This window comes from Oncorhynchus tshawytscha, linkage group LG12, assembly GCF_018296145.1.
Source record: "Oncorhynchus tshawytscha isolate Ot180627B linkage group LG12, Otsh_v2.0, whole genome shotgun sequence".
Taxonomy (NCBI): domain Eukaryota; kingdom Metazoa; phylum Chordata; class Actinopteri; order Salmoniformes; family Salmonidae; genus Oncorhynchus; species Oncorhynchus tshawytscha.
In genome coordinates, this window is record NC_056440.1 from 74,809,426 (window position 1) to 74,831,925 (window position 22,500).

The following is a 22,500-nucleotide window of genomic DNA, read 5'->3' on the forward strand; positions in this document are numbered from 1 at the left end:
GTGATTATAGAGGTAAAGAGAGAGAGCGGGGCAGGTTTTCACTGTGTGATTATGGAGGTAAAGAGAGAGAGCAGGGCAGGTTTTCACTGTGTGATAATAGAGGTAAAGACAGAGAGCAGGGCAGGTTTTTCACTGTGTGATTATAGAGGTAAAGACAGAGAGCAGGGCAGGTTTTTCACTGTGTGATTATAGAGGTAAAGAGAGAGAGCGGGGCAGGTTTTCACTGTGTGATTATAGAGGTAAAGACAGAGAGCAGGGCAGGTTTTTCACTGTGTGATTATAGAGGTAAAGAGAGAGAGCGGGGCAGGTTTTTCACTGTGTGATAATAGAGGTAAAGACAGAGAGCAGGGCAGGTTTTTCACTGTGTGATTATGGAGGTAAACACAGAGAGCAGGGCAGGTTTTCACTGTGTGATTATAGAGGTAAAGACAGAGCGGGGCAGGTTTTTCACTGTGTGATTATAGAGGTAAAGACAGAGCAGGGCAGGTTTTTCACTGTGTGATTATAGAGGTAAAGACAGAGAGCAGGGCAGGTTTTTCACTGTGTGATTATGGAGGTAAAGACAGAGAGCGGGGCAGGTTTTTCACTGTGCTTGTCTTTTCAGATTGCTGGTGTCTGTTATTCACACTGATTGAAAGCAGTCAGGAAATGTCACATTGTTTCTGACTGCTGCCGCTCCCACATCAATTCACAGACACACAAACACACACACCCCTTGTCATCGTACAGTAATGAGATTCAGATCAGGCCAGTCAGTCTCTCCGCTCGCTCGGCGTATGGATTTCTCCGTAATGATATTCTGAAGCAGATTGAGTTTGCTTTTCTCTGAAGAGAGAGTATCGCCCACTCTTTTTAAACGTATTCGTCAGGGGAGTCAGAATGTGCAGCGACACAGTGTAACAGCTGATTTGTCCCTCTGTGATGTCCCCTGTCAGCTCTGCTGTCAGTGATTCACAGCAGGTGCTCAGGGATAGTGTTGTTTCAGACAGTGGACACTTTAAGTCGGAGGAGGGGCTCATTGGAATGGCTGGAATGAAATACATGTAATGGTGATACATTACCATTCACTACTTCTAGGATGTCTATTTAGGCTACATGTTGAAGTAGACATTGAGGGATATAGGTTGTGTATTTGGAGTAGACGTTCAGGCATATATATATTTAGGGTGAACTGAGGGATATAGGATGTGTATTTGGAGTAGACGTTCAGGCATATATATATTTAGGGTGAACTGAGGGATATAGGATGTGTATTTGGAGTAGACGTTCAGGCATATATATATTTAGGGTGAACTGAGGGATATAGGATGTGTATTTGCAGTAGACGTTCAGGCAAATATATATTTAGGTTGAACTGAGGGATATAGGATGTGTATTTGCAGTAGACGTTCAGGCAAATATATATTTAGGTTGAACTGAGGGATATAGGATGTGTATTTGCAGTAGACGTTCAGGCAAATATATATTTAGGTTGAACTGAGGGATATAGGATTTTGATTTGGTCTACGCCCCTGTGCCTTTACACGCCGTAATTTGTGTACAACAAAAAACCCTATTATGCATTTCGAGTCTGGATATTTTATATTAGTTTAGGGTGAATATGTAAGATGTTGTTCTTAGTAAGGACAATAAAGCTGCAAACACAATACACAGTTGAATGATGGTTTAGTGAATGAGTTTTGTCGTTGATTCTCGACTGAGCGGAATTGATGCTTTCATACACGGTCTTTGAGTCCATGATTATTCTGGGTTACTTTTGTGATTGACAGAGAGTTTGTGTGCGTCCCAAATTGCACCATATTCCCTATGTAGTGCACTACTTTTGATGAGAGCCTTATGGGTCCTGGTCTAAAGTAGTGCACCCAATAGGGAATAGGGTGCTTTTTGGGATGTGGCCCTTCTGTTCATTTAGAGTTAATGTTGACTTTATGTAACGGACTCAGTCAAGAATCCACTGACATTTCCTCACCAGCCTACTCTAAACCCTCACTGGCAGTACAGCAAAACCTATTGAGCCCCGAGCAGACAAAAATCAGAACAGTTCCTCCTCAGATCAGAGCACACAGTTATCAGGCCCGTTTTAGACTCTGTCAAACACTGAGTAACAATCTAAGTTATTGGTCTAATGGTTAGGGTTAGAGTTCATTAGGTTTGGTCTCAAAGTTACTTGGGAGGTGTGTGTGTGTGTGTGTGTGTGTGTGTGTGTGTGTGTGTGTGTGTGTGTGTGTGTGTGTGTGTGTGTGTGCGTGCCAGTCTGTGGTAAAGAGAAGGGAGGGTGGGGGGCAGTAATGTATAGTTCACCAAGCACCTTTTCTCAGCCTATCAGGGTGCACGTGTGTGTTGAAAGCTCTCCTGTCACGCTGCTCTGAGCATGAATGGGAGGTTTCCATCACACAGGGCCATGGGGCTTTAACACTAAAAGACCAGACATCAAACTCATTTAGTGATGATGGCTAGATGTGTCCCATCATCAATATCAATGTGTGAATGAATTATGAGCCTGCGTGGGATACAGCGTTGTGAGACGAGTGGCCTTCAGCACCTGATCCCACCTTGAGGGCCGTACACTACCTAGTTATAATGCTGTATGTTTCCAGGAGGGGAATAGACTGCCACTGGCTGCTGCTCCCCTTTGTGAATCTGTTGGGTAGTGTTAGTTAGTTAGTTAATAACTGATTTTTATAGCTATTTCTTGTTGTCTATGACCCTCGTTTCATTATCCTAATACACTGTAGCACTTTGGGATTGTTTTTAGATGAAAAGCGCATTACAAATGCAGAGCTCTATTCAGTCTGTATGGACGAAGCGTTCCAGGATGCGTGATAGAAATGTAAAGGTAATTCCCCATTGAGCCGACATATGCAGCATTTAATACAGTCTCTGTTAACTCGAGAGCATTGCCTTCCAATTTCAATCCTGCTGTAACACTTAGTTTTTTACAATCACGTTGGCACTAATTTCAGAACCTTGATGTCAATTTTCAAAACTCTAGACACAAAACTCACAAAACTAAAATCACCTGTTCAAAATGACACAATTTAACATCAAAGTTTTACCATTTCAAAATGCAATTCACACATTACATCTGAGATGACTGTCTATTCATTTCATTACAATGATCTAACTATCAATTGATACAACTGCTCAAAATGATAAGTAACTGTTGCATTACTCTTAATGCATAGTTTTATGGAAACTGACAAACAATATTCCATGTTTAGATCATGGAAGTTTCAGGATAACGAGATCCATTGGCATCAATTACCATGGAATATGAACCAATTAGACTACATTATCTATGGCTGTAATATTTCATCATCATTCTTTATCAGACACTGTTTCTATGGTCCCATGTACCACTTTTCCAGACCATGTTTTCAGATTTGACATTACTGTACACTCGGACACTTTATTAGGTACACCTATCTAGTACTGGGTAGGACCCCCATTTGCCTCCACAACAGCCTGAATTATTCATGGTGTTGTACGTTAAGAGATGCCATTCTTCACACCACTGTTTTAAACAGCTGTTATTTGAGCGTTTGTTGCCTTTCTGTTAGCTTGAATGAGTCTGGACATTCTCCTCTGATCTCTCTCATTAACAAGGTGTTTTTGCCCACAGAAATGTCGCTCACTGAATGTGTTTTGTTTATCGCACCATTCTCTGTAAACTCTAGAGACTGTAGTGCGTAAAAATCCCAGGAGGACAGCTGTTTCTGAGATACTGGAATCACCATGTGTGGCATCAACAATCATACCACAGTCAAAGTTGCTTAGATTACTCATCTTGCCTGTTCTAATGTTTGGTCGAACAACATCTAAAGCTCTCTACTCTATATACTCTATATATTGAGTTGCAGGCAGCCACATGATTAGCTGTTCGAATGTAACCTTCCTTGATGAGCTAAATCAGGTCTGTAGACCTGATGGCATGACCTATGACCGTTTTGAGTTTTGAAAAATGACCACAAGATTCTGAAATTAGTGCCAAAGTGATTGTAAAAAACTGTAACTTCAGTGATACAGATTGAATAGAGCCTTAACTGTAGAGAGATGGAGAATGAGAAGGGAGCGGTAGAGAGAGAACCAATCTCCTCATTATTTTCTCCTGCAGGATAATTTCCCAGCTGGTAACCCAGAGCGTCTCCAGGACCTGAAGTCTACTGTGGACCTTCTCACCAGCATCACCTTCTTCAGGATGAAGGTGTGTGTGTGTGTGTGTGTGTGTGTGTGTGTGAGACACTCACAGTTTATTGTAGTAGAAGCATGCCTATCAATTAAGTAGCATATTGGTACATTTACTGCTTAGCTTTACAGTGATAGTCAATACTGATTATGGTTATAAACAGGCCTCCCACACAACACACATACACACACATATATATATATATATATATATATACGTATATATACGTATGTATGTATATATGTATGTATGTACAGTGGGGCAAAAAAGTATTTAGTCAGCCACCAATTGTGCAAGTTCTCCCACTTAAAAAGATGAGAGAGGCCTGTAATTTTCATCATAGGTACACTTCAACTATGACAACTATCACATTGTAGGATTTTTAATGAATTTATTTGCAAATTATGGTGGAAAATAAGTATTTGGTCAATAACAAAAGTTTATCTCAATACTTTGTTATATACCCTTTGTTGGCAATGACAGAGGTCAAACGTTTTCTGTAAGGCTTCACAAGGTTTTCACACACTGTTGCTGGTATTTTGGCCCATTCCTTCATGCAGATCTCCTCTAGAGCAGTGATGTTTTGGGGCTGTTTCAACTCCCTCCAAAGATTTTCTATGGGGTTGAGATCTGGAGACTGGCTAGGCCACTCCAGGACCTTGAAATGCTTCTTACGAAGCCACTCCTTCATTGCCCGGGCGGTGTGTTTGGGATCATTGTCATGCTGAAAGACCCAGCCACGTTTCATCTTCAATGCCCTTGCTGATGGAAGGAGGTTTTCACTCAAAATCTCACGATACATGGCCCCATTCAGTCATCCTGGTCCCTTTGCAGAAAAACAGCCTCAAAGCATGATGTTTCCACCCCCATGCTTCACAGTAGGTATGGTGTTCTTTGGATGCAACTCAGCATTCTTTGTCCTCCAAACATGACGAGTTGAGTTTTTACCAAAAAGTTATATTTTGGTTTCATCTGACCATAGGATATTCTCCCAATCTTCGTCTGGATCATCCAAATGCTCTCTAGCAAACTTCAGACGGGCCTGGACATGTACTGGCTTAAGCAGGGGACACGTCTGGCACTGCAGGATTTGAGTCCCTGGCGGCGTAGTGTGTTACTGATGGTAGGCTTTGTTACTTTGGTCCCAGCTCTCTGCAGGTCATTCACTAGGTCCCCCCGATTTCTTCAAACCAAGCTGCTTACCTATTGCAGATTCAGTCTTCCCAGCCTTGTGCAGGTCTACAATTTTGTTTCTGGTGTCCTTTGACAGCTCTTTGGTCTTGGCCATAGTGGAGTTTGGAGTGTGACTGTTTGAGGTTGTGGACAGGTGTCTTTTATACTGATAACAAGTTCAAACAGGTGCCATTAAAACAGGTAATGAGTGGAGGACAGAGGAGCCTCTTAAAGAAGAAGTTACAGGTCTGTGAGAGCCAGAAATCGTGCTTGTTTGTAGGTGACCAAATACTTATTTTCCACCATAATTTGCAAATAAATTCATTAAAAATCCTACAATGTGATTTTCTGGATTTTTTTCTCATTTTGTCTGTCATAGTTGAAGTGTACCTATGATGAAAATTACATGCCTCTCTCATCTTTTTAAGTGGGAGAACTTGCACAATTGGTGGCTGACTAAATACTTTTTGGCCCCACTGTATGTATGTATGTATGTATGTATGTATGTATGTATGTATGTATGTATGTATGTATGTATGTATGTATGTATGTATGTATGTATGTATGTATGTATGTATGTATGTATGTATGTATGTATGTATGTATGTATGTATGTATGTATGTATGTATGTATGTATGTATGTATGTATGTATGTATGTATGTATGTATGTATGTATGTATGTATACATACTGTTGAAGTCAGAAGTTTACATACACTTAGGTTGAAGTCATTAAAACTCATTTTTCAACCACTCCACAAATGTCTTGTTAACAAACTATAGTTTTGGCAAGTCGGTTAGGACATCTACTTTGTGCATGACACAATTAATTTTCCCAACAATTGTTTACAGAAAGATTATTTCACTTGTAATTCACTGTATCACAATTCCAGTGGGTCAGAAGTTTACATACATTAAGTTGACTGCCTTTAAACAGCTTGGAAAATTCCAGAAAATTATGTCATGGCTTTAGAAGCTTCTGATAGGCTAATTTACATAATTTTAGTCAATTGGAGGTGTACCTGTGGATGTATTTCAAGGCCTACCTTCAAACTCAGTGCCTCTTTGCTTGACATCATGGGAAAATCAAAAGAAATCAACCAATACCTCAGAAAATAACGTGTAGACCTCCTCAAGTCTGGTTCATCATTGGGAGCAATTTCCAAATGCCCGAAAGTACCATGTTCAACTGTACAAACAATAGTATGCAAGTATAAACACCATGGGACCACGCAGCCGTCATACTGCTCAGGAAGGAGACATGTTCTGTCTCTTAGAGATGAAAGTACTTTGGTGTGAAAAGTGCAAATCAATCCCTGAACAACAGCAAAGGACCTTGTGAAGATGCTGGAGGGTACAGGTACAAAAGTATCTATGTCCACAGTAAAACGAGTCCTATATCGACATAACCTGAAAGGCCGCTCAGCAAGGAAGAAGCCACTGCTCAAAAAAACGCCATAAAAGCCACTATGGTTTGCAATTGCACATGGGGACAAAGATCATACTTTTTGGTCGAATGTCCCCTGGTCTGATGAAACAAAAATAGAACTTTGTCCATAATGACCATTGTTATGTTTGGAGGAAAAAGGGGATGCTTGCAAGCCAAAGAACACCATCCCAACCTCGAAGCACGGGGGTGGCAGCATCATGTTGTGGGGTTGCTTTGCTGCAGGAGGGACTGGTGCACTTCACAAAATAGATGGCATCATGAGGAGGGAAATTATGTGGATATATTGAAGCAACATCTCAAGACATCAGTTAAAGCTTGGTTGCAAATGGATCTTCCAAATGGACAATGACCCCAAGCATACTTCCAAAGTTGGCTTCAGGACAACAAGGTCAAGGTAATGGAGTGGCCATCACAAAGCCCTGACCTCAATCCCATTGAAAATTTGTGGGCAGACCTGAAAAAGAGTGTACGAGCAAGGAGGCCTACAAACCTGACTCATTTACACCAGCTCTGTCAGGAGGAATGGGCCAAAATTCACACAGGCTACCTGAAACGTTTGACCCAAGTAAAACAATTTTAAGGCAATGCTCCCAAATACTAATTGACTGTATTTAAACTTCTGACCAACTGGGAATGTGATGAAAGAAATAAAAGCTTAAATAAATCATTCTCTCTACTATTATTCTGATATTTCACATTCTTAAAATAAAGTGGTGACCCTAACTGACCTAAGACAGGGAATTTTTATTAGGATTAAATGTCAGGAATTGTGCAAAACTGAGTTGAAATGTATTTGGCTAAGGTGTATGTAAACTTTTGACTTCAACTGTATACACACACACACACATATACACACACACACACACACACACACACACACACACACACACACACACACACACACACACACACACACACATATATATATATAGATATAGATGTATACACACACTCACCCTCACACACTAAGCAGAAACACTGATTATTCTATTATTTCTGTAGATCCATCTGAGCAGGGAGCAGCAGCAAATATGCTATAATATATGTCTGTCTGAAGGCCCCAATGAGTCATATAGACTGACTTATGTTCCTCCATACTAGTGACAATTATCCATACTGATTCCTGATGTTACACACTCTGTTGATTCTCTAAGTGATGTGTGTGTGTGTGTGTGTGTGAGTGAGAGAAGCATTTTAACCACCCTTTCTCCCAGTGCAATCCCCACCCTGTAATCCTCTCCCCCAGTTCCCAGCCTACACGCTGATTTATCTAGGTTTAAAAACAGCCCATTGCTGTGCTTCATACACACAGGCACAAACACATGCATGCACCCCCACACACACACACACACACCACACACACACACACACACACACACACACACACACACACACACAAAAACCGGTCGACATGCACACAAACACACACACAAAGACACCGGTGGACTCCCACTCCCACTCAGGAAGGCTGTGTTGTGGTGTGGGGCGGATGTACACAGAATGGAGCGGCCAGGCGTAACTAAGATGGCAGCTGAAGGGGAGATGACGTGGGGGGAGGAATGAGAATTGTCACTTTATGTTACAGACACTTTCACTCCCACTTCCAGCCACCCTGCACATTAAGGGAAAGGGAAAGGGGATACCTAGTCAATTGCACAACTGAATGCATTCAGCCGAAGTGTGTTCAACCGAAGTGTGTAACCCAACCCTTCTGAATCACACACACACGCACACAAGTTCTCCTGAACACACAGACAGTATACAGTAGGTTTCAAAGAATCACGGATAGAGGTCTATTTCCATTTTTTGAAGATGTATTCCTTATTATTCACCATTCTAAAGGTACAACTTTAAAGTGTGTGGTGTGTGTGTGTGTGTGTGTGTGTGTGTGTGTGTGTGTGTGTGTGTTTTGACTTTGTTCCTATCTGTATTACAGGTACAGGAGCTACAGAGTCCTCCCAGAGCCAGTATGGTGGTGAAGGACTGTGTCAGAGCCTGTCTGGACTCAACATACAAATACATCTTTGACAACTGTCATGAACTCTACAACCAGCTACTAGACCAGGTAAAACAGACACTATATCACCCTATATTAATCCCTATATCACCCTATATTAATCCCTATATCAGCCCTATATTAAATCCTATATCACCCCTATGTTAATCACTATATCACCCTATATTAAACCCTTTATCACTCCTATATTAAACCCTACATCAGTCCTATATTAAACCCTATATCAGACCTACAGTGGGGAGAACAAGTATTTGATACACTGCTGAATTTGCAGGTTTTCCTACTTACAAAGCATGTAGAGGTCTGTATTTTTTTTATCATAGGTACACTTCAACTGTGAGAGACGGAATCTAAAACAGAAATCCATAAAATCTCATTGTATGATTTTTAAGTAATTAATTAGCATTTTATCGCATGACATAAGTATTTGATCATCAACACGGCAGGACCTGGTCAATGACCTGAAGAGAGCTGGGACCACAGTCTCAAAGAAAACCATTAGTAACACACTATGCCGTCATGGATTAAAATCCTTCAGCGCACGCAAGGTCCCCCTGTTCAAGCCAGCACATGTCCAGGCCCATCTGAAGTTTGCCAATGACCATCTGGATGATCAAGAGGAGGAATGGGAGAAGGTAATGTGGTCTGATGAGACAAAAATAGAGCTTTTTGGTCTAAACTCCACTCGCCGTGTTTGGAGGAAGAAGGATGAGTACAACCCCAAGAACACCATCCCAACCGTGAAGCATGGAGGTGGAAACATCATTCTTTGGGGATGCTTTTCTGCACCGCATTAAGGGGGGATGGATGGGGCCATGTATCGCGAGATCTTGGCCAACAACCTCCTTCCCTCAGTAAGAGCATTAAGATGGGTCGTGGCTGGGTCTTCCAGCATGACAATGACCCAAAACACACAGCCAGGGCAACTAAGGAGTGACTCCGTAAGAAGCAGCTCAAGGTCCTGGAGTGGCCTCGCCAGTCTCCAGACCTGAACCCAATAGAAAATCTTTGGAGGGAGCTGAAAGTCCGTATTGCCCAGCGACAGCCCCGAAACCTGAAGGATCTGGAGAAGGTCTGTATGGAGGAGTGGGCCAAAATCCCTGCTGCAGTGTGTGCAAACCTGGTCAAGAACTACAGGAAGCGTATGATCTCTGTAATTGCAAACAAAGGTTTCTGTACCAAATATTAAGTTCTGCTTTTCTGATGTATCAAATACTTATGTCATGCAAAACTAATGCAAATTAATTACTTAAAAATGATACAATGTGATTTTCTGGATTTTTTTTTAGATTCCGTCTCTCACAGTTGAAGTGTACCTATGATAAAAATGACAGACCTCTACATGCTTTGTAAGTAGGAAAACCTGCAAAATCGGCAGTGTATCAAATACTTGTTCTCCCCACTGTAAATTAAACTCTTTATCACTCCTATATTACATCCTATATCACTTCCATATTAAATTCTATATCACTCCTATATCACCCCTATATTAAATGCTTTATCATCCCTATATTAAACACTTTATCACCCCTATATTAAACCCTATATCAGACCTATATTAAAACCTATATCAGTCCTATGTTAAATCATATATCAGTACCATGTTAAATCCTATATCTGTGCTATATATGCTGAGTGTACAAAGCATTAGGAACAACTTCTTAGTTTTGCATTGCACCACCCCCTTTTGCCCCTCAGAACAGCCTCAATTATTTGGTGCATGGACTCTACAAAGTGTTGAAAGTGTTCCACAGTGGTGCTGGCCTATGTTGAATCTAATGTTTCCCGCAGTCGTGTCAAGTTGGCCGGATGGGTGGTGGACCATTCTTGATACACACGGGAAACTGTTGAGCATGAAAAAAAAACAGCAGCATTGCAGTTCTTGACACAAACCTGTGCACCTGGCACCTACTACCATTCAATGTATTTTTAATCAATTTTATTTACAATGATGGCCTACCCTGGCCAAACCCGGACGACGCTGGTCCAATTGTGTGCTGCCCTATGGGACACACAATCACGCCTGTATGTGATGCAGCCTGGTTGAAAGGCACTTAAATCTTTTGTCTTGCCCAGTCACCCTCTGAATGGCACACAGACACAATTGTCTCAAGGCTTAAAAATCCTAATTTAACCTGTCTCCTCCCCTTCATCTACACTGATCAGAGTGGATTTAACAGGTGACATCAATAAGGGATCATAGCTTTCACCTGGATTCACCTGGTCAGTCTATGTCATCGAAGGAACAGGTATTCCTAATGTTTTGTACACTCAGTCCTATATTCATTTTATATCATTCCTATATCGGCCCTCTGTCAGTCCTAAGGTGCACTACAGGAGTTAGTGTGTTCTGTCTAACAGAGAGATAATGTCCTTCAGGTCTGTAACAGTCATGTATCTGTTCTGTAAAAGGCAAGTTCTGCAACAGTGAGGTAATGTCCTGCTGGTCTATAACAAGGAGTTTATAACTGTAGAAGTTGAATAATAATCTTCCTTTGTAGAAACAGCCTGAGGGTTTTTTAGCAATTACCCAGCAGAGAGATAGATACAGCCACTAATTACAACTCAGTCTAACGCACTCACAAACGAGTCACACACTCCATCAACACACACACACACTTATAGACCAGACACCTACTCCATCAACACACACACAGGCACACACACACACATATACACACACATATACACACACTTACAGACAGGACACACTCTTCATCAACACACTAGTCACCACAACATCAACACACACACATGTTCTCTCCTGGAGCTAACCTCAGGGTGGTAGATGACTATATCATAATATTACAGCCTGCCTTTGTGCCACTGTGGATATTTTCCATAAAAGACGAACATTGTGTTGTCTTGCCTGCCCTCGTTCTCTCACTGGAAATACCACCGTCCAACCAGAGGCTGATTATGTAACAAAGCACTCTGCATGGGAGGGAGAGATAAATGGAAGGAGGGAGTGGGGAAGGGAGGGAGAGAAGGCATGGAGGGATCAGGGAGAGGAAGGAGGGAGAGCTTAAACATTCCCGTAAAGCCTGGCAGAGATGGAGGGATTTAAAAAGAGAGCAGTGAAGGAAGGAAACAGAGCAGGTGAAGACAGAGAGTCATTTAGGTCCAAATTCTCTCCATTGGAATTCAGTCACTGTAGAGGAAGGAGGAGAGATGCCCAGTACTGCATATCTCTGTAGATACACTGTAGGCAGACATGACCACACACACACACACACACACACACACACAGCTCTCTAAAATGATCTGCATTTTTTCTCTCTCTCACACACACACTCACTCACTCACTCACACACACAATCACTCACTCACACACACACACACACAATCACTCACTCACTCAAACATAAACATACACACACACACACACACACATACATATATATACACACATTATGGCCAAATGATAGCAGTACAGGTCGGGCTGTGTAGTGTGTATTATTAGGGTTTATTAACTGTTGAACTGAAGTGTATGTTCAGCACTGTGAGGACACCACATTAGCATGGATGTGTTTCTCTGTTTCCCTGTCTGTTACAACACACCATGAGTCTCATGTATAGTCATACTACACACACACACACACACACACTGATAGTCTTAGCTGATCGGATACGCTAAGGCCAAATCAAGGGGTTACTGGTTAAAATTCCTCTTGGCTCCAGTTTAATTTAATTTATACACTTAAATATAATCAGTGATCTAGTCAGAGGGTTACTGGTTAGAATCCCATCTAGCAGGTCTCCCGAGTGGTGCAGCGGTCTTAGGCACTGCAATGCAGTGCTTGAAGTGTCACTACAGACCCGGGTTTGATCCCAGGCTGTGTCACAACCAGCCATGACCGGGTGTCCCATAGGGAGGTGCACAATTGGCCCAGTGTAGTCTGGGTTACGGGAGGCTTGGCTGGGGGGGGTGCTTTACTTAGCTTGTTGTGGATTGGCGGGACATGGTTTGGATGGACGCATGACTCGACCTTCGCCTCTCCCGAGTCCATTGGGGAATTGCAGCAATGAGACAAGATCGGGAAAAAAAAGGGTAAAATCCGAAACAAATAATCCCATCTCGCTCCGGTGAGCCAGTCAACAAATTGGTTGTTTTTGCTTATTGGATATTAGAGATGTCCGTCCCCATGTCTGTTATTGTCTCCTTTAGGTGTTTGAACTGTTTCCTACTGTGTTGATTCTCTGTCTGTTTGTCCAGATGTGTAAACAAACTATTGGCCTGTGATTGCCATCCAGATGAGTGATACAGCATCTGAGAGAGTTAATGCGTGTCCCAAATGGCACCCTATTCCTTATATAGTGCTCTACTTTTAGTACCAGTACCTCTTTTAGTATTGCACTATATGAGAATATGGGTGCCATTTGAACTGGTTTGTTGCTGGTAAAACGGTCATCCCAGTTTGGAATACTGATCATGGTTGGTACAGTACTGCTAGTTCTCCTGGAATCAGTACTGATATTCCCCATTGGTTACACACTGGTGAAACAAAATCACACCCTCATATGCCCTGTGCAGTGCACCATAGTGTGGCAGGCAGCCCTATACGGCTCTGGTCAAAGTTATGCACTACAGGGGGAAAGGATGTGATTTGAGATTCGCCCTAGAGGAAGGGATTCTTGTGAATATAGAGTGTATGATTAGCATGCTACTATAGTGCTGGTGATTTAGTTACCCTATGTCCCCAAATATCAAATTAGTCAAAGTAGAGGGATCAGATGTTTGAGAGGGGCTTCAATCTCAAAGAATGTATGTAGACCCATAATCCTTCACAAAGGAGAGAGAACACACAGAGAAGATAAAACTTGATTGAGTTTACAGAGCCAGGTATCACGAATAGAAACTGTTTCGACTCAGTGCTTTGTCAAGGGTGTACTGGACCTTACCCCTGTCCACTTTAATAGATATGCTTCCATTTAAGTGATATATTAAATAACACTTGTTAGGAATATACATTTTGGTCTGTGCTAGTCCCACAGCCCAAAGAAAGACAGTATGTATCTGTTCAGTATCTTTACACTATCTTTCCATTGAAGAGGGGGGTTATGGAGCCAGCCACGAAACCCAATGCTTCCTGATTGAAAATAGGAAAAGCACTTTGAGTCGGCTTGTTGTAGGTGCTTGGGAATAATTCAATGAAGTTCTTGAAGAAAAGAAAGACCCACACACTGCTCTTGCCAATATCACTTAGTTGGTTTATTCAGCTTTTCTTCAAGGATGTACTGCTGGTGCTAGACACAATAATCATAAAATAGCTTAGTGATGAGCTTCGTGGGCAATATGGTGCTGAACGCTGAGCTGTTTATATTCACTATTTTGACCTCTGCTGGTGGTTAATCCTCCATCCCAAAGAAGGCAGTATGATGAAAGGCAGATCTTTTAAGAGAAGTTTAGATTAACATGTTGGCCTCTACTGGTGTTTGACCCCAACCCAAAGAAGGCAGTATGATGAAAGGCAGATCTCAGTAAGGGCAGACCTCAGCTTTAACACACATATCTAACCTTTATTTACACATGTTTTTTTATTAGACATTTGGCAGACACTCTTATCCAGAGTGACTTACAGTAGGGAGTGCCTGCATTTTTATATTAGCCCACCATGGGAGTTGAACCCACAACCCTGGTGTTGCAAGCACCATGCTCTACCAACTGAGCTACAAGGGACCCAATGAGGTGATCCTCATTGAGTTGAAATCTATTCTACCAGAGAGACCTGTTCATTTAAATGTGAACTTAAATGAATGGATTACAGCATTGAGTATACATGTTGGCCTCTGGTTGGTTTGTCCCACAGACCAAGGAAAGCCTGTACTGCTAAAGGCAGATATTCTCAGAGGGCGGTAGGTTAACCCTCAGCTTTATGATGGATGTACAATATACCTGCTATTTTACCACCTCTAACACTGTGTTGTTTGACATTATGAATCTAGATGAGCAGGGAGATGCATTGGTAATACACAACCTTCATCAATGCCCTTCACACAACGGTATATAGTACACAAACACCCATGCACTTGCAGGACCACACACACTGGGAATACTTTGCATAGAGGATCCTGTTTCATTTTGCATAGAGTTCTGTTTCATTATTCATATCTCTACAGTAAGACAGACCACTGCAGCCCCTCTGCACACACATTGCACTGGGAGAGAGGGTGGTTAAAATGCTTCTCTCTCACACACACACACACACACACACACACACACACACACACACACACACACACACACACACACACACACACACACACACACTACAGCAGGGACGACACACAAAGACCCCTTGGTAAACAGTCAGCTTCAGACCATGTTTGGCCACGCAGTCGTGGGTGAACAGGGAGTACAGGAGGAGACGCAGTACACACCCCTGAGGGGCCCAAGTGTTGAGGATCAGCGTGGCAGACGTGTTGTTGCCTACCCTCGCTACCTGGGGGCAGCCTGTCAGGAAATCCAGGATCCAGTTGCAGAGGTAGATGTTTAGTCCCAGGGTCCTTAGCTTAGTGATGAGCTTCGTGGGCAATATGGTGCTGAATGCTGAGCTGTAGTCAATGAACAGTATTCTCACATAGGTGTTCCTTTTGGTTGGGATATCTACGTACGGTCACTGTGGGGATGACGTTGTCGATGCACTTATTGATGAAGCCAATGACTGAGGTGGTATACTCCTCAAAGCCATTGGAGGAATCCCAGAAAATACTCCAGCCTGTGCTTAGCAAAACAGTCCTGTAGCGTAGCGTCCGTGTCATCGAACCACTTCCGTGTTGAGAGAGTCACTGGTATTTCCTGCTTTAGATTTTGCATGTAAGAAGGAATCAGGGGGATAGAATTATGGTCAGATTTGCCAAATGGAGGGCGGGGGAGCGCTTTGTATGTATCACTGTGTGTGGAGTAAAAGTGGCCTAGAGCTTTTTTTTCCTCTGGTTGCACATGTGACATGCTGGTAAAACATGTGGTAAAACTGATTTAAGTTGGCCTGCATTAAAGTCCCCGGCCACTAGGAGCGCTGCTTCTGTGTGAGCATTTTCTTCGAGTTGCTTGAGTACGGTCTTAGTGCCAGCATCGGTCTGTGGTGGTAAATAGACGGCTCTGAATAATATAGATGAGAACTCTCTTGGTAGATAGTGTGGTCTATAGCTTATCATAAGGTATTCTGCCTCAGGTGACCAATACCTCGACACTTCTTTAATATTAGACATCAAGCACCAGCTGTTATTGACAAAAATACACACACCCCCACCCCTCATCTTACCAGACGTAGCTTCTCTGTTCTGCCGGTCCATTGAAAATCCCTCCTGCTCTATATTATCCGTGTCATCGTTCAGCCACGACTCGGGGGAAACATAAGATATTACAGTTTTTAATGTGCCGTTGGTAGAATAATCGCAATCGTAGAACATCAATTTTATTATCCAACGATGGCATATTAACAAGTAGAATTGATGGCAGTGGGAGTTTACTCGCTCGCCGCCTCTTTTCCTCCATCTTTTCTTCACGCAAATGACGGGGATCTGGGCCTGTTCCCGGGAGAGCAGTATTTCTTTCTCGTAAAACTCGTGAAAGGAAAAGCTTCTTCCAGTTCGTGGTGAGTAATCCCAGTACTGATGTCCATAAGTTATTTTTGGTCATAAGAGATGGTAGCAGCAACAAAATAAGTTTTTAAAAAAAGTTTAAAACAATGCAAAAAAAACAAACAAATAGCACAATTGGTTACAGGCATGAAAAACATCAGCCATCCTCTTCGGCGTCATTTTAAGGTTCTTAGCTTTCCAACGCTATGCGGCATATGACGTGTTCTTCCGGCAGAAATTGACTGTCAGTCCGAGCAGCGAATAAAAGTGTAAGCAGGACTTTCCATTTAACCAGGCAAGTCAGTTAAGAACAAACTCTTACTTAACAATGACAGCCTACCCCAGCCAAACCCTCCCCTAACCCAGATGACGCTGGGACAATTGTGCACCGCCCTATGGGACTCCCGATCAGTTGTGATACAGCCCGGGATCAAACCAGGGTCTGTAGTGATGCCTCTAGCACTGAGATGCAGTGCCTTAGACCGCTGCGACACTCGGGAGCCCCGAGTCTAATCCGAAACCCCAGAGTCTAGTGAGGCAAACTCAATTTAAGCTGGGAAACATGGCTATCAGCCAAAACTGTCCTAAATGGGCTTAACAGAGGCTGATTTATTAGCACACTACCTTGATAAAACAATTAACTAATAACGAAAGTCCCCAAAATCAGGGAGTTTACGCTTAACCGGTTTTAAGCGAGCTCTCCCCCTAGTCATTACACACACCAAATACACACAGAACAAACACACAGACATACACAAACACAGGCACAAGCTATGTCAAGAATCCAGTATATAAATATGTGGTGTGTATAAACAGTATAACTAAAATATAATGTACAGAAGTAGAAATATTAGAATGGGCTACATCTAGAACACATAAAAGCAAACAAACAAACACACACACACACACACAAACACACACACACACACGCTACAATGCAGGTTCTTGAATAATTGAAGGGATATTATTTCAGAGCTTCCAGGGACAGCCTTAATTTTAACACACCCTATTATATTAATCAAAACGACTTTCATGTTGACCAGAGATGTACGCGCGGGTGTGTTTGTGCTTGCGCGTGCAATACAAACACACACTGTGAGCAGTGGGTTATCTATCTGTAAAGTCATTAAGATAAGACAGGAAATGTGTTGGTGTGGACAGAATGTCCAGACAGTTGAGTCTGATTCTAACCATATCTCCCATTGACAGATAAACATTAATCAGCTCCAATACTACAGCAGTACTGTTACAGGGAGCTACAACTCTACTGTACTCCTTCCTGTACTAGAACTATCACTAGTCCATCACTATACCAGGACTGGTCTACAGACAACTATCAACTCATATACTGTACCAGGACTGGTCTACAGACAACTATCAGATCATATACTGTACCAGGACTGGTCTACAGACGACTATCAGCTCATATACTGTACCAGGACTGGTCTACAGACAACTATCAGATCATATACTGTACCAGGACTGGTCTACAGACGACTATCAACTCATATACTGTACCAGGACTGGTCTACAGACGACTATCAGATCATATACTGTACCAGGACTGGTCTACAGACAACTATCAGATCATATACTGTACCAGGACTGGTCTACAGACGACTATCAACTCATATACTGTACCAGGACTGGTCTACAGACAACTATCAGATCATATACTGTACCAGGACTGGTCTACAGACAACTATCAACTCATATACTGTACCAGGACTGGTCGACAGACATCTATCAACTCATATACATGTCATTCCAAGATGGCATAGCAGTTCAGACGTCTTTTGTCCTTGTCTTGTCGTGTCCCGTAAATATATATATATATTTACACCTTTTTTCACATACCTTTTTATATATACATTTTATTTATTTTCCATAAATTCATCTTCAAAACAGTCTCCTCACCAATTTATATTTATTTAAAAAAAGAAAGTATTATTTGCCTCAAATCTGTAATCCTCCATAGAAGCTAGCCAGAAGCTAGCCAGAAGCTAATCGAGAAGCTAGCCAGAAGCTAGCCAGAAGCTAATCAGAAGCTAATCAGAAGCTAGTTAGCTTCTTTACTGGCTAATCGTTAGTATTCAGCTAACCACGGCTTGTGGTCATCAGCTATCCTTTAGCTCGAAAATCTATTGCCAGTTTTGTACGATGCGGCTCGGAACGGAACATACCGGGCCTATTTTTCTCTCCATGTCCCTGGATTTCAACCGCTAACTCTGGACATTCATACCTGGATCTCGCAGCTAGCTAGCTGCTATCCGTGTGACTATCGGCTTTCGTCGATTCCGGAGCAAACATCAATTATTCCGGAGCTAGCCAGTTGAAGAGTTCCATCAGTCACTCCTGGGCTACAATCACCTATCCGGACCCGTTTTACTGCCAACGCGGAGCCCCACCGGGCCTTCACAACTGGACTACCGACGTTATCTACCCGAAGGAGTTATCTGGCAGGCTCCTCCGTCGCAACGTTACCTGAACGCCCATCTGCGGTCAGCTAACCGTTAGCTGTCTTATCAGCTGCTATCTGAATAGACCTATCGGACAATTTTAATTTTTTTATTTTATTCATTTATTTATTTTTTCTTGGGCCTCTATAACTATATCTATAGTTTTTTTGTGTGATTTGGATTCATCCCCTCTACCACACGGAACCCCACTGATCCTACCGACGGAAACGCATGAGGTGGCTAATAACAGACCTCCATCCTATGCTCGCTTGCTACCGATGGCCCGGCTAGCTGTCTAAATCGCCGTGACCCCAACCAACCTCTCTACTCACTGGACCCTTTTGATCACTCGACTAAGCATGCCTCTCCTTAATGTCAATATGCCTTGTCCATTGCTGTTCTGTTTAGTGTTTATTGGCTTATTTCACTGTAGAGCCTCTAGTCTTGCTCACTATACCTTATCCAACCTATTAGTTCCACCACCCACACATGCGATGACATCTCCTGGTTTCAATGATGTTTCTAGAGACAATATCTCTCTCTTCATCACTCAATACCTAGGTTTACCTCCACTGTATTCACATCCTACCATACCTTTGTCTGTACATTATACCTTGAAGCTATTTTATCGCCCTCAGAAACCTCCTTTTACTCTCTGTTCCAGACGTTCTAGACGACCAATTCTTATTGCTTTTAGCCGTACCCTTATCCTACTCCTCCTCTGTTCCTCTGGCGATGTAGAGGTGAATCCAGGCTCTGCAGTGCCTAGCTCCACTCCTATTCCCCAGGCGCTCTCTTTTGATGACTTCTGTAACCGTAATAGCCTTGGTTTCATGCATGTTAACATTAGAAGCCTCCTCCCTAAGTTTGTTCTATTCACTGCTTTATCACACTCTGCCAACCCGGATGTTCTAGCTGTGTCTGAATCCTGGCTTAGGAAGACCACCAAAAATTCAGACATTTTCATCCCAAACTACAACATTTTCAGACAAGATAGAACTGCCAAAGGGGGCGGTGTTAGCCTGCAGAGTTCTGTCCTACTATCCAGGTCTGTACCCAAACAATTTGAACTTCTACTTTTAAAAATCCACCTCTCTAAAAACAAGTCTCTCACCGTTGCCGCCTGCTATAGACCACCCTCTGCCCCCAGCTGTGATCTGGACACCATATGTGAACTGATTGCCCCCCATCTATCTTCAGAGCTCGTGCTGCTAGGCGACCTAAACTGGAACATGCTTAACACCCCAGCCATCCTACAATCTAAGCTTGATGCCCTCAATCTCACACAAATGATCAATGAACCTACCAGGTACCCCCCCAAAGCCTTAAACACAGGCACCCTCATAGATATCATCCTAACCAACTTGCCCTCTAAATACACCTCTGCTGTCTTCAACCAAGATCTCAGTAATCACTGCCTCATTGCCTGCATCCGTAATGGGTCAGCGGTCAAACGACCTCCACTCATCACTGTCAAACGCTTCCTGAAACACTTCAGCGAGCAGGCCTTTCTAATCGACCTGGTCGGGGTATCCTGGAAGGATATTGATCTCATCCCGTCAGTTGAGGATGCCTGGGTATTTTTTTAAATGCCTTCCTAACCATCTTAAATAAGCATGCCCCATTCAAGAAATTTAGAACCAGGAACAGATATAGCCCTTGGTTCTCCCCAGACCTGACTACCCTTAACCAACACAAAAACATCCTATGGCGTTCTGCATTAGCATCGAACAGCCCCCGTGATATGCAGCTGTTCAGGGAAGCTAGAAACCATTATACACAGGCAGTTAGAAAAGCCAAGGCTAGCTTTTTCAAGCAGAAATTTGCTTCCTGCAACACTAACTCAAAAAAGTTCTGGGACACTGTAAAGTCCATGGAGAATAAGAACACCTCCTCCCAGCTGCCCACTGCACTGAAGATAGGAAACACTGTCACCACTGATAAATCCACCATAATTGAGAATTTCAATAAGCATTTTTCTACAGCTGGCCATGCTTTCCACCTGGCTACTCCTACCCCGATCAACAGCACTGCACCCCCCACAGCAACTCGCCCAAGCCTTCCCCATTTCTCCTTCTCCCAAATCCAGTCAGCTGATGTTCTGAAAGAGCTGCAAAATCTGGACCCCTACAAATCAGCCAGGCTAGACAATCTGGACCCTTTCTTTCTAAAATTATCTGCCGAAATTGTTGCCACCCCTATTACTAGCCTGTTCAACCTCTCTTTCGTGTCGTCTGAGATTCCCAAAGATTGGAAAGCAGCTGCAGTCATCCCCCTCTTCAAAGGGGGGACACTCTTGACCCAAACTGCTACAGACCTATATCTATCCTACCCTGCCTTTCTAAGGTCTTCGAAAGCCAAGTCAACAAACAGATTACCGACCATTTTGAATCTCACCATACCTTCTCTGCTATGTAATCTGGTTTCAGAGCTGGTCATGGGTGCACCTCAGCCACACTCAAGGTCCTAAATGATATCTTAACCGCCATCGATAAGAAACATTACTGTGCAGCCATATTCATTGATCTGGCCAAGGCTTTCAACTCTGTCAATCACCACATCCTCATCAGCAGACTCGACAGCCTTGGTTTATCAAATGATTGCCTCGCCTGGTTCACCAACTACTTCTCTGATAGAGTTTAGTGTGTCAAATCGGAGGGTCTGCTGTCCGGACCTCTGGCAGTCTCTATGGGGGTGCCAAAGGGTTCAATTCTTGGACCGACTCTCTGCCTGCACCTGCCCGTAGATGACATGGAGCCAGTGGGTTTGGCGACGAGTATGAAGCGAGGGCCAGCCAACGAGAGCGTACAGGTCGCAATGGTGGGTAGTATATGGGGCTTTGGTGACAAAACGGATGGCACTGTGATAGACTGCATCCAATTTGTTGAGTAGGGTATTGGAGGCTATTTTATAAATGACATCGCCGAAGTCGAGGATTGGTAGGATGGTCAGTTTTACAAATGTATGTTTGGCAGCATGAGTGAAGGATGCTTTGTTGCGAAATAGGAAGCCAATTCTAGATTTAACTTTGGATTGGAGATATTTGATGTGGGTCTGGAAGGAGAGTTTACAGTCTAACCAGACACCGAGGTATTTGTAGTTGTCCACGTATTCTAAGTCAGAGCCGTCCAGAGTAGTGATGTTGGACAGACGGGCAGGTGCAGGCAGCGATCAGTTGAAGAGCATGCATTTAGTTTTACTTGTATTTAACAGTCTGTATACCAGCACTAGTCTACAGACTATTAGATCATATTCCTGCACTGGTCTACAGACTATTAGATGATATACCAGCACCAGTCTGCAGACTATTAGATGATATACCAGCACTGGTCTACAGACTATTAGATGATATACCTGCACTGGTCTACAGACTATTAGATGATATACCAGCACTAGTCTGCAGACTATTAGATGATATACCAGCACTAGTCTACAGACAACTTTCAACTCATATACTGTACCAGGACTGGTCTACAGACAACTATCAGATCATATACTGTACCAGGACTGGTCTACAGACATCTATCAACTCATATACTGTACCAGGACTGGTCTACAGACAACTATCAGATCATGTACTGTACCAGGACTGGTCTACAGATGACTATCAACTCATATACTGTACCAGGAC

General features: G+C 42.9%; 1 protein-coding gene across 1 annotated transcript in view; it reads left to right on the top strand.

The window, feature by feature from the left end:
* The window catches only part of LOC112264241 (protein unc-13 homolog C-like), a 235,001-nt gene that overhangs the window by 64,156 nt on the left and 148,345 nt on the right, over positions 1-22,500 (top strand). Inside the window, exons 15-16 of the mRNA XM_042331063.1 lie at positions 4,115-4,204; positions 8,746-8,874. Of these exons, the coding sequence (XP_042186997.1) occupies positions 4,115-4,204; positions 8,746-8,874 (219 nt within the window). The remainder of the gene's footprint in view (positions 1-4,114; positions 4,205-8,745; positions 8,875-22,500) is intronic.